Genomic DNA, 12,255 nt, shown 5'->3' with positions numbered 1-12,255 from the left:
TTTCTGATGTTATTCATCTGCTGTAGTTTTTTTGTCCTCCACTTATCTGGTTTCCTCAAAATTTTTAATGGCACACTGCACATATGCTGCCTGTTGTGGTGAGATTGGGTGCCAAATGTTCATCTAAAAGCTCTTTGGAATCATCTTCCTGGTGCAGAAATACGATTTATAGCTGTAAAACTATGTTTCCCCTGTTACTTGTAATTTTTGGTTTTCTGGAATTAGTTTTTTTGTTGCTTGTTAGACTACCTGCCTCACTCTAATAAAAGTTCATTGTCCATTTCTTCATTCTGTCTGCAAGTCTGCATTTGGCTCCACATTATCCACACATTATGATAACTATCCGGTCGTTAAGTGATGACGTGACGAATCCTACTTCTGGGCCTAAAGTAGTCTGTGTTTAATATGGCTTTTGTGTTGTTAACATGTTTAATGTTTTGTATTTTCTTCTATTTAATCTCAAAAAACTCCTAAAACAGTCAGTGATCACTGTTGACCTCCCTCGGCTTTTATTACTGCTAATCATTTATTTAAGCTCAGTTTTTAAAACCTTAGGCTGTAGCTACAGCCCAGCCCATGCAGCAGTATATGAATGACTAACCTCATATTGTGGATGGATTATCTCAGTTGTTCTCCTGGCTGAAGTTTGGTCCTTTTACAGCATCCTGCCATGCGATTACATTTGTTCCTGACCACCGAGAACACTCACGCTAACTTTTATCGAGTGGAAAAAAAGTTAGCTTGTGTATATTATGCTAACATAGCTGTGTCGCTAGCGGTCACGTAGCACATCATTATATACCAGCTAGCAAAACTTCAGTAACCCTACAAACGTCACTGCTGTTTAGTTTTCTGTCTTCATTTACGTTGGAAGTGATAACAGAGCTGTACGTTTTAATTTGTTTCCAAAACCCCGCAGTCAGAACATGCTATATTGTATTTTTTTATTTTTTTATTTTTTTTGTGTCCCGTTTGGATCTTTAGCCATCAGAATTGTTGTCTTGAGGCCAAGAAAGATGCCAAGCGGATTTATTTTACCAAGGCCCTCATCATGGCCTTGCCATATTGGTCCATTTGATTGACCTTTATTATAATTATGAATTTATTTTATTTTCAGTTGCTACAAACGGGACAGACATGACTGGGGGATAGGACAGGGAGAAAGAATGAAAGAAAGAGAGGGAGAGAAAGAAAACCAAAGGGGAGAAGAGACGGTGAGAAGGGGGGGAAGAAAGAAAAAAACAAACAAACAAACAAAACACCTGGATCACCTGTATGGAGAAAAAAAACAGAAGAGAAAGCAAACAACAAAGAGCAACATAATAAAAAAAACATCACCATCACAATAAACTAGCTAGCAGTAGATACTAAATAATAAACAATGTTGTGCAGCATGCAAGATAGACAGCGCACAATGTGCTTTGAGGCAGCAGCCAAGAAAGGCTGTGAACACACGTGTGTACACCTGTTTGCACACCTGTGTGGATCAGCATGCTTGTATTCCAAAGGTTTCTCCATGTAATGATCTGCTAGGGAGTGTGGGGAGCCATAGCCCCGTCCACCAGGGTATGAAGCAGGTATGGAGGAGATCCAGGCCCCAGATATCCAGAGGCCCCAGAGTACAAGGACCCGAGGGGGACCACCAAAGGGGGGGGGGGACCGTGCCACCCTCCTGGGAAGAGCTGAGTAGAGCCCCAAATACACCGACCATCCTCTGGATGCTGTAAAATGTGCCCACCCCCAAGGCCCTATATGTGTGTGTTATGTGAGAGTGTGAGTAATGTGGATGTCTAGGTTGCAGAATAAAATTGAGGCACAGGCGGCCAGAAGGGGACAGAGGGGGAGTGCCTCCCTGCACCCTCGTGACATACCTGCACCCCAAGCCCTGCGTGTGTGGGTGGGTGACCCCAGTGGGCACCCCCACACTCTGGAACCCACCAGGGCAAGGGGGCCCAGGCCCATCCGGACCGGGGCCCGCAGCTATATATAGCTATATTGTATTTAGATAGACGCTAGCGAGCTAACTCCCTGCTAACTTCTAACTCCGTTAAATGTCATAAATTCCGTTTTCATGGATGCCTGGATGTTAAACTCAATTGTTACACCTGGTAGAGCAGAACACTGATCATTTTATTAAAGATGAAAGACTTTAGACAGTTTTTCAACTCTCAGTAATGCCATAGTGATCGTTTGATATATGGACCTGCAGCGGAGCTTAGGCCCAGACACGGCTAGTGACGTCAGACTTAACGACCCGATAGTAGAAAGGCAGTGTTCAGCAGCCAGTCTAGCAGTATATCATCGTTGATTATGCACACAAAAAAAGTCAAAAGATAGAATGAGTTTCACATTTACACATTAATCAGCTTAAAGCAGCAAGAATACAGATGATGGGAAGCTACATGGGATGAAATGTCTTGCTTACCCATCTTGTTTATTTGTCTATATACAGTAGAGCTTGCTGTGGACATTTAAAGGAATCAGCACAAATAGACATGAAACAGGACAACATCCTGCTGTCTGTGCATTTTCCTTTATCTTTCTGAGGCAGGACGTTGTTTAATAATATTATTATTGCTTTTTGTTGTTTAAGATAAATGGAAATAATTAAATCCAAAAATAATTTCCATTCCATCTATGGTTTTCCTTTACAATAACTCCATTAGAAAACACACAGCCAGTCATTTTTATTTTTCTATTTTTGGACTGGGTGAGAGTCGTTTGTGTTACAGCTCATAGTCATGCAGACCCACACTGGATCTAATGAGACTGTTTTGGGAAAGATGTCTGGAATGAGCTCTGCTGTCTTCAGGCAAGATTCTGCCACTCAGCTCTGACGTCGGACAAGTGTGTGTCTCTGTTTGTGTTAGTGCGTGTGTGTGTGTTATTTCCTGTATATGTTCACATGTATCCTCTTTCCTGTGTTCATGCTTGTGTGTGTGGGAGTGTGTGTCACTATGCAGCCATGTGGGGAAGTGAGACGTTTTGTGCCCAGGGCCGGCTTCTGGACATCGGTGACCTTTAGGCCAGCATAGAGAGATGATGTCACCATTCAGGGACAGTGTCAAGTTTTGCCGGGAGAGTTTCTTGCATGTGTGTATGCATGTTAGTTACTGCTATGTTGATGAGTTGCTCTCTTCTGCACTGCAGACTTGAGAAAAGGATATGTGCTAAAACAAGGGGACTTTTCTTTCCATTGTTGGTTTATTTGCAGCATGTTATATAATGTGATGTGCATTTATTTTTCTTTAAGTTGTGGTGAGTTCATTAAAGGGTTTTGAGCAGCAGTTTTTGCCAATGTTGAACCGAAAAGCAAACAGACCATCCCGTTCTCGTTCCCATAACGAGGTGAACAATGTGGCCTTTGTGTCTGTGATATTGGGTTATGAAATAATAAGACTTGTTACCACTATGCCAACTCTTGCCACAATGCCAACATTCCCTGCTGAGTTTGGAAGTTTGTTCACTTACAAATGTATGAAAAGGCTCTGCGGTAGCTTCATTGTTAAGTAGAGAGACAGAATATTAACTAGATCCAGACACATAACATTACATAAAAGTTATAAACGGCTGTGTGCCCATCTGCCATTACACAATAGACATACATTGTAATATACTTTGCATAATAGATTACAGTCAATCAGTTACAGATAATACTGATCTCAGCTTGTGTGAATAAAGCACACCTGTACACAGAATCACCACCATCATTGGCAAGACCAAAGAGTTGTCAGATGATGTCATGGACAAGATTGTAGATTCTAAGGAAGAAGTTCGGAGAACTGTTGGTTATTCAGAAATGGAATAAATGCAGAATGACTATCAATTTCTCTTGGGCTCATACGTGAGGATGATCATGAGAGATGGTAGATCAATCCAAAACTACACGGGAAGATGCTTGTTAAAGTTCTGAATGCAGGTAGGACCAAAGTCACCAAGAACACCTGCTGTGTTTGAAGGAAGATAAATGCTAAATATGATCCAAAGAACACCATGGCCACAGTCAAGCAAAGAGGTCAATCTACGTTGCTCACGAGCTCTGGGTAGTAACCAAAAGAATGAGGTTGCGATACAAGCAGCAGAAATTAGTTTCCTTTGAAGAGTGGGTGGAGTAGAGCCACTGCTCCTCTACATTGAAGGAGCCAGTTGTGGTGGTTTGGGCATTGGACTAGGATGCCTTCTCAATGCCTCCTAGAGGTGGTTTTCTGGGCATAGCCTACTGGGAGGAAGCCCCGGGGCAGACCCAGGATTCTCTTTAGAGATTAGATCTCTGTGTTTTGAAAAGTGAACTACTTCAGCTGGGAGGTAGGGGTGGGGCAGTGTGTTCCATCTATGCTGTATGAAGTTGTGTGTAAAACTGACAGAGGTGAAAACTGTTCGGTATTGGATGGATTATCTGTTCAGAGATTAATTGTTAGTTATTAGTATCTGAATATTTTTTGACAACACTTTAGGGTAATTGAAGAAAAACTAAGAAGTCTGATAAATGAAATGCAGTCTATGGTCAAATGTTGTCCTTACCATGTCCACATGCGGTGCTGTAGATTCTGAGTGTGTCACAAGTCTGGACTTCTTGGCTTGTGTTGCAGTGTGCAAGTACCAAAGAGCCTTATGACTCTCATTTTGTGTGTGTATGTGGGGGGTAGCCTTTAGGCAGAAGGCAGAGTGATGAGATGCAGTCTGGCAGTGGGAATGCAGAGAAAATTGAAAGATATGCAGCTAAGGCAAAAATCAGGACTGAAAGTAAATATTGAACATGTATCTGCATGTCAGTTAGTGATCTGATTTACCCAGATTACTTATTACCCTAAAAATACATTTAATTTCTATCTCTGCAATAACCACTCCAAACTTCTAAAAAGGGTTCAACAGCTTTAAATTCAGTTTAGGCAATCAAATCTCTCGGTTAAGGCTGGAGAAAGATTGAGTTCTGGGCCAACACTGCTTTGTGCATGACAGTGATCTACAAACATCTGTTGAGTATTCAACAGTTAATTCAGTAATTGAGCAATTAAGTGTCCTTCAAAATCAATTGAGGCAAATTAGTTATAAACATATTTTGTCAGAGATAGGTGATGGAACCTGGCCTCCATTGCTGCCTGAAGAATTGTGTGACAGTGTGATGTGAAAAGGCATCATGTTTCTTTCAGCATTGCTGGTCAAAAATCCACAACAGTCTTATCATATTATAATTAATGTAAATGTAGAAACTGTGGTGCAGCCGATTAAGTAGAGTACTTTTACCCACTCAGAGTTGAATCCTGTATGAAGCCAAAAGCCTGCATGAAGCAGGCTTAATACAGAGGGGGAACTGCTGCAGGAGAAGGGCTGTCTATTTTCAAATCCTTAAGGGTTTTTATTTTTCAGTTCTAGATTTCTGCCTACTGCAGCTTTAATTATAGTCCAAAAATTTGAAGCAGAATCAAAGTTGGCGACATGAGGGCAGAGGGGAAAAGAGAAAAGACTGAAATGCTGCAGTATTAAACAATAGCTGGAGAAAAAGCTCAGCCATTATTAATTTTATGTGATATTTTGAAAGTGGCATCGTTTTAAGTGTAAATACAGTCTCGTAATGACTCATATCGATCTGTGTTGGATGTGCTTTTGAAAATTAGGCCCAGATGTTTAAAGACTCCCGGAGTAGTTGTAAAATTTTCTTCCACAAAGAATCTACAGTTTAAAAACTCTCCTCCCCTCATCTTCCCGTCTCTCCCACCCTTCATCCCGTCTCTCCCACCCTTCATCCATCCTCCATGCACATTCTTTTTCATATCCAAATGAAGGAGAATGGCCATAATTAAACAGCATTTATGTTGCTCCTCTCCACAGTCTCAGATGCTAATTGGTGACACCGCAGCGCAGCTTTGTCCAATTACTCCCAGCTCTGACTCGCTTGATTAGCAATCAGTTTCATTCTCTCTCTTTTCCCCTAAAACAGCAGAGTCGCTACTCAGAAGTGAGTGGCTCATGAGACTCCCTGAAATTGCCCATGTCATTTCAAAATGACCACCATGACCAACATCCACTTCGAGTTAAATTCTCTGTGGTGTTCTCTTTGATCAAATATCTGGGTAGTGACCGAAAGAATGAGATTGCAGACAAGCGGCGGAAATGAGCTTCGTCTGCAGGGTATCTGTGCTCAGGCTCAGGGTGAGGGTGCTTGCTCATTTGGGAGGGACTCAGAGCAGAGCTGAACTTTAGAGCAGCTGACTGAAAATCTGACTAGGTTGCCTCCCAGGTAAGGAAATTTGGACAGATTTGGACAGCTTTACATTCAAGTGCAGATAGCTACGAATTTAACTATTGATCTTTTCAGCATCGTCCCTAGTTACTAAATTTTTCAGATTTTACACTCAAGTCAGTATAAGGAAGCTGACTGAGTGGCAGTGGGATAAACCAGTGGTCCAACCTGCCAAATATTATGATAAATAATATAACACACGAGCACATCAGTGCATTTTTCCCCTTTCCTGCCATGAAAGATGACTGCTCTCTCTGTGGGCATAGTTCTTCAAGAGGCTTCTTTCTTTTAAAATGAGTGCTGGTTCACAGGGAACCGTTAGACAACCGACATTGTCTAACTTTGTAAGATATTTACCTTACAGTGTGGAGCACCTTGCACTCACTCACTCTTTTTATTTTTGCTTCACTTGCTGTTTGATTAGGTCTGGGCACCAAAATGATCAGGTTATATTTGCATGTTGAAAAGTGATAGTTACGGATTCCCAGTGGGAAATGCTGGTGTTCCATATGTGATTAATTGGAAGACAGACCAGATAACTTATTGCAGAGACCAAATGAGTCAACTTAAATGGTTTCATCCAGACTGTGCAGCACTTTGTAACTGTTTATTTTAAAGAGTGCTTTAAAAATAAATTATAATTCTTTCCTTTGCTGAAGTGCCAAAATCAAGGCTTAGAAACAAACAAACACACACATTGAAAACATTACAGTTAGAGAACCTGCAGCTTCTCTCTCATGACTCATGCCCTCAGCCTGTCCCTACACTTAGAGTTGATTTGCTGCTTTAGCAAATAGCACAGAATCAGAAACAGCTTTCTATCTGTGGCCCATGTTAATTGACTATCTTATTGATTTTTTTCCTACCTTCAGGGGTTCAGATGATTCACTGTACTTCCCTGCATGTGTGTGCTCTTGTGTCTGTCGTATGAACTGTGCTTTTCTACATTTATTTGCCAAAGGCTGAGTCACTTAAAAAAGAAGGAATAAAAGCTGTGGGACCCAGAGTCGTTCTTACACATCCCTCGGCTGTTTAATCGTTTCAGTTGTTCTTACCTGTAGCTGAACAGTCTTAAAACTAAACCTATCAAGAAGCTCAGTCGAGTGTTAACAAACCCACAGGACAACCCTATCCTCCCCTCTTCTTTCTCCTCCCTAATAATTGTAAGAGTCACAATTAGCCATTCTGCTTCATTGGTTAGATGGCTAAGCTCAGGCCCTGTGGCCCATTAATGAGCTGAGGTAAAACAGATTAAATTGGGAATCATGTGCCCGATTGAATCTGAGCCAGTGGAGTGTTTTTAGAATTTAGAGGATGGGAAATCATTGCAGTGGAGTTACTGAGTGTGTATGTCTTTGCAGTAATTATTCTGGTGAATAGTTGCTGTAATGGGGGTCCGGTACTATCCGGTGTGGGGGTTGTTGAGCCTGTGAAATCAGGATCATGTTATGCTGATGGTTCAAGTGGTTCTCCAGTTAGCTGTGAATACACCAAAAATAATGTTGTGTTGTGTCATTTAAAAAAATCAAGTTTGTCTAACTGGTGACCACTTAAGCCAATAAAACAAGCATTTTATGTTTATTATTATACAATCTTTGGGCAATGGAAAGACACAAAATACATATTGCATCAGTCTGTCATGTATTCACTACAACCACCTTTGTACTTCAACAAAGGCTGAACTCTTTGAGGCAAGCTTTTTTATAATTTATTTAAATAGCCTTCAGAAATGGTTCTCCAGACTTCTTGAAGGATTCAATTCAATTCAATTCAATTTCTTTATTGTCCCACAAGGGGAAATTAGTTTAGCAGCAGGAGGATAAGAACAAACAGAACAATACTATAAAACAATAATAACAATAATAATGATAGAAAATTCAAGGACAATTATTTGCCATTAAGGAGACAAGACGCAGTAGGGATAAAAGAGACCTGGAGTCTTTTAGTCCTCCTCGGAGGTACTCTAAAACGGCGGCCGGAAGGCAACAACTCAAACTCACTGTGAAGTGGATGGTTCACACAATTAATAATAGAATGAGCCTTTCTAAGCACATTTCTATGTTAGCTACCTCTTCCTTCTCTCTGTCAAGATAATTCCCCACTGCTTCAGTAATGACCGACCATGTGGTTTTTTTTTCCCAGATACGCTGTTTTGCTAATGTATTAGGGATCACTTTCATGCTGTGAGAAAAATCTGTTGCCAATCAGATGTTTTCCAGATAGTATTGCATGATGGATTCAAATCTGACAGTACTTGTACGTGCTCCTAATTCCATCAGTTTTGACAAGAAAGCCACTGGTTGAAATCAGCCATGACAGAGGCACCACTGTGTTTTACAGATGGCTCTAGATACTGTTGTATCTGCCATACACACTGACAATAATTTGAAACACACGTGAAATTTGGATTCTTCACTCCCTATGACCCTTTGCCACTGATCTTTATTTTAGTTCTTCTGTACCTTAGCATACCGCAACCTTATCTCTTCCTTAAGAAGAACTTCTTGACAGCCACCCATCCACTATGACCATTTCTGAGGAGACTTCAGTGAACAGTAGAGGGATTAACTGAAGGTCAAGCTGCATCTCTCAAGTCCTTTGTCAGATCTTTGCTTTTTTCCCCCCAATTTTTTTAAGGACATGACTTTTATTTCTTCTGTTCTCCCCTTTTCTAGTTTCTCTTAACTTTTTTAAAGACAAAATGGTGAGAAACGCAGCGAATAGCTCTTTGGGAATCATCTCCATAGTACAAAAATACTACTTTATTTATTTTAGACTGTGCTATCTTTGGCTTTTTCATAGTTTCAACTAAAGGAACAGAAAAAAGTGTTTTGATGACAGGCTGGTAGTAATATAAAATCTAAAGATACAGTTAGTAATTGGCTCTTTGCTAAGCTGCCTGCTGCTTGAATAAGTCACAAATCATTGGTTCAACAAAAAAAAGTTCAGTGACTGAACTGAAAATCAGTGAAAAAGCAGCCAACGTCCAACAAAACTCTTAGATGGATGGATGGACGGATGGTCTATCAATCTTCTTCCAAGTATCCGTGGCCGGGTCGCGGGGGCAGCAGCTGGGTCTGTCCCATGGCCTCCTCCAGGTGGGACATGCCTGGAACACCTCACCCAGGAAGCATCCTTGTCAGATGTCCAAACCACCTCAACTGGTTCCTTTCGATGTGGAGGAGCAGTGGCTCTACTCTGAGCCCCTCCCGGATAGTTGAACTTCTCACCCTATCTGTAAGCGAGAGTCCAGCCACCCTTCGGAGGAAGCCCATTATTGCCGCTTGTATCCGCAATCTTGTTCTTTCGGTCACACCCACAGTTTGTGACCATAGGTGGGGGTAGGGATGTAGATTGAATAGTAAATTGAGGCTTCACATTTACACTCAGCTCACTTTGATAGACATTCAGAAAAAAAGTCTTACTCCTTGAGAACTAAATCTAAAGCCATGAAAGGTGACACAATACTTTTGGTCAGTACTGTAGGTGTTTGCACCATGTTTGTTTTAACCGAAGACATGAAAGACACTGTGATGCTAGATGAAAGCTTTCATAATCTGCAAAGGTCAGCAGCAAGAATCTTTAAAGTGGATGGTTTTCATCCAGCAGCAGCAATGAGCATCTTGTCCTCACCACCGGAGGGGATTTCCTGGTTGCGATGTCTCTGAATGCAACTGAAAAGTCAGTGGACTGAAGAGGCCATGACAGCAGTCTCCTCGCCACAATTGGTCTGAAAATGTCACGCTCATTACAACACTAATACCCTTTACAATGCTGTCATCTCCATACTGAGAGATGGGAGAGCACATGCACACGCACTGACACACACAGAAACAGATGAAGAGCAGGATTGTTTCGAAGCTGCTGTCCTCAGCACTTTCTCAGGGACTTCCTGTTGTTAAGTCTTTGGGTGTGCTTGTTTTGAGTTGCTGTCAGAAGTTCTGCTTGAGAGAGAAGCTTTGTGTTTGGCCTGATAACTTTGGCCTCCAGACATTGAACTTTGTAACAGAATGTGTGGATGTGTGTGCGCATCTGTGTGTAAATGAAACCTTGTTCTTTGTTAGAGAGCATCATGTCGCTCATTGCCCTCTTGCCGCCCCTTTTGTGTCCTAAAATCCCCAGCTGCCTGTGGTTGCTGCGGTTTTGTATCTTGCCACATATTTCTCAAGAATTCCTCTCTCCTTTTTAGCCTATGGTCTGCAAGAAATGGAGGTAAAGGGGAGGAAATTAGTGTGGAAATGCAACCATTTATGGTTGTATTTTTATAGTGAGAGCTTAAATGATTGTGTTATCCACAGATACTGGACGCAGGATAACCCCAACAAATAAAAAGAAAACATTAACAGCTGAAAAGCTAATTATAAGCATGAACACAATGATTTTTCTTTTGTTTCACTGACTATTTTGTCACCTTGAGTGACGTCAAGCACTTAGTTGTAATATTTTGACTAACAAGCAGAATAATAATAAAAAAAAAAAACAACCCATGTAGTCTCTTGGTTGAAAGCCATCTGTTCTGATTCGTGCCACATCAACTGCTGGTTACTTGAAATGCTAACATTTCTTGTATAACCTTTTATTCCTAGAAGTAAAGCGGTTCTTTAAATTGTTTCCATCTAATGCTGCCTGATGGGTTGTTGTTTTGTTTTTTTGCATATTCTTGTTCATGCACTACTGAGAAATCATTGATTTTGGATTGATTTATCATCTGTCTGTCTCCTCTGTCCAGCTGTTTCCTGTCGCTGTTGCTGGTGGCTGCTGTAGTTTGGAAAATCAAACAGACCTGCTGGGCCTCACGGCGTAGAGAGGTAGGACACATCTTGGATAATGTATTGCCTGTGTGTTTGTAATGCGTTTTTATGTGTGCCATTGTGTGCATATGCATTTGTATACATTACATGCAGAGCGTTGTCAAGCTGTGTGTGCACTTGATTCTGCTGCACAGAAACGCAGATGCAGCTGACACATCAAAGGGTAAACACTGATACTACTTCCCACCCACAAGTTGTGAAGGGTGGGTTAATGTCATGAGTACTGGAAGGAAAAAAAAAATCTCTCTGCTTAACGAGCATCGCCATGACGATAAACAAGGCCATTCCCCTTAATTAGTGCTCCTCATGAGCCAATTAACTCAGACGAAGTGATGCTAAACGGAGTGGAATAGAGTGATATATCACTTAAAGCCTGAACAGATGCCACATCATTTCATATTTACTTCTGACCCTCCTCCAAACACACTCGCAGACACATGCAAAAACAATTTAGGCTCCAAATCAATCCCATGCTGCGCTGTTTGACATGTTTTTTGGGGGGATTTTTGTTTTGTTTTTTAGCAGTAACCCTTATTCTCTTTATCACACTTTGTGTTTTATGTTTGTGTCATCAGGGAGGAATCACTGTTGGTTTTGGACAGCTGTGATAATAGTCTATTGTTACTAGTGTAATCCATAGATGTACCACAGGGAGCTATTGTGTTTAAATACACTTGTTGGTTCTTGCTCTTCCCCCTTTTCTCCTCCACTGCTGTTTTGTCATCGTGCAGAAAATGCTGATCTTTTCATTTGCAAATTAACTTTCCCCATTTAAATGATGACGACGTGTGTCTTTAAGATTTATGATGTTTCAAAAATGAATTGCCTTCAATTAGGACTATTCGTAATCTTCTTAAGTGGAGTAAACCTTTATGTTCAGTTAGTGACGTTTTTCTCACATGGTGTATGCAAAACTAATTGTTGTTTGGTTTTTACAGATTTTAATGAATAGAGTCCAGATTGCAGGTTGAGCCAGTATGTGACTTTGAGTTTGCATTAGCGTCTCTGCCGAAGAGAAAAGCTTGAAGAACATTTCTGGTTGCAGAAAGTAAACAGAAAATATATATATATATATATATATAAAAACACAAAATAAGCTGCTAATTATGTACCTGAGACTCTAAAAGATGTGTGTGCTGAAAACTTTAACAGACTTGCTGTTTTTTTTAAACAGTCCAAACAAAATGAGCTCCCCTGCTGCTA

General features: G+C 40.9%; 1 protein-coding gene across 2 annotated transcripts in view; it reads left to right on the top strand.

The window, feature by feature from the left end:
• The window catches only part of atrnl1a (attractin-like 1a), a 329,857-nt gene that overhangs the window by 179,988 nt on the left and 137,614 nt on the right, over positions 1-12,255 (top strand). For both annotated transcript variants that reach the window (XM_086258788.1, XM_086258787.1), the window contains one exon: positions 10,971-11,049. In XM_086258788.1, the coding sequence (XP_086114914.1) occupies positions 10,971-11,049 (79 nt within the window). The remainder of the gene's footprint in view (positions 1-10,970; positions 11,050-12,255) is intronic.

Source organism: Aulonocara sp. 'chitande type north' Nkhata Bay, linkage group LG13, assembly GCF_057382095.1.
Source record: "Aulonocara sp. 'chitande type north' Nkhata Bay isolate Kocher_YH1m ecotype deep benthic linkage group LG13, A_spYH_male_GT1.1, whole genome shotgun sequence".
NCBI classification, from domain to species: Eukaryota; Metazoa; Chordata; class Actinopteri; order Cichliformes; family Cichlidae; genus Aulonocara; species Aulonocara sp. 'chitande type north' Nkhata Bay.
The sequence above is the reverse complement of the archived record's forward strand: the minus strand, read 5'-3'. Positions and strand labels throughout refer to the sequence as shown.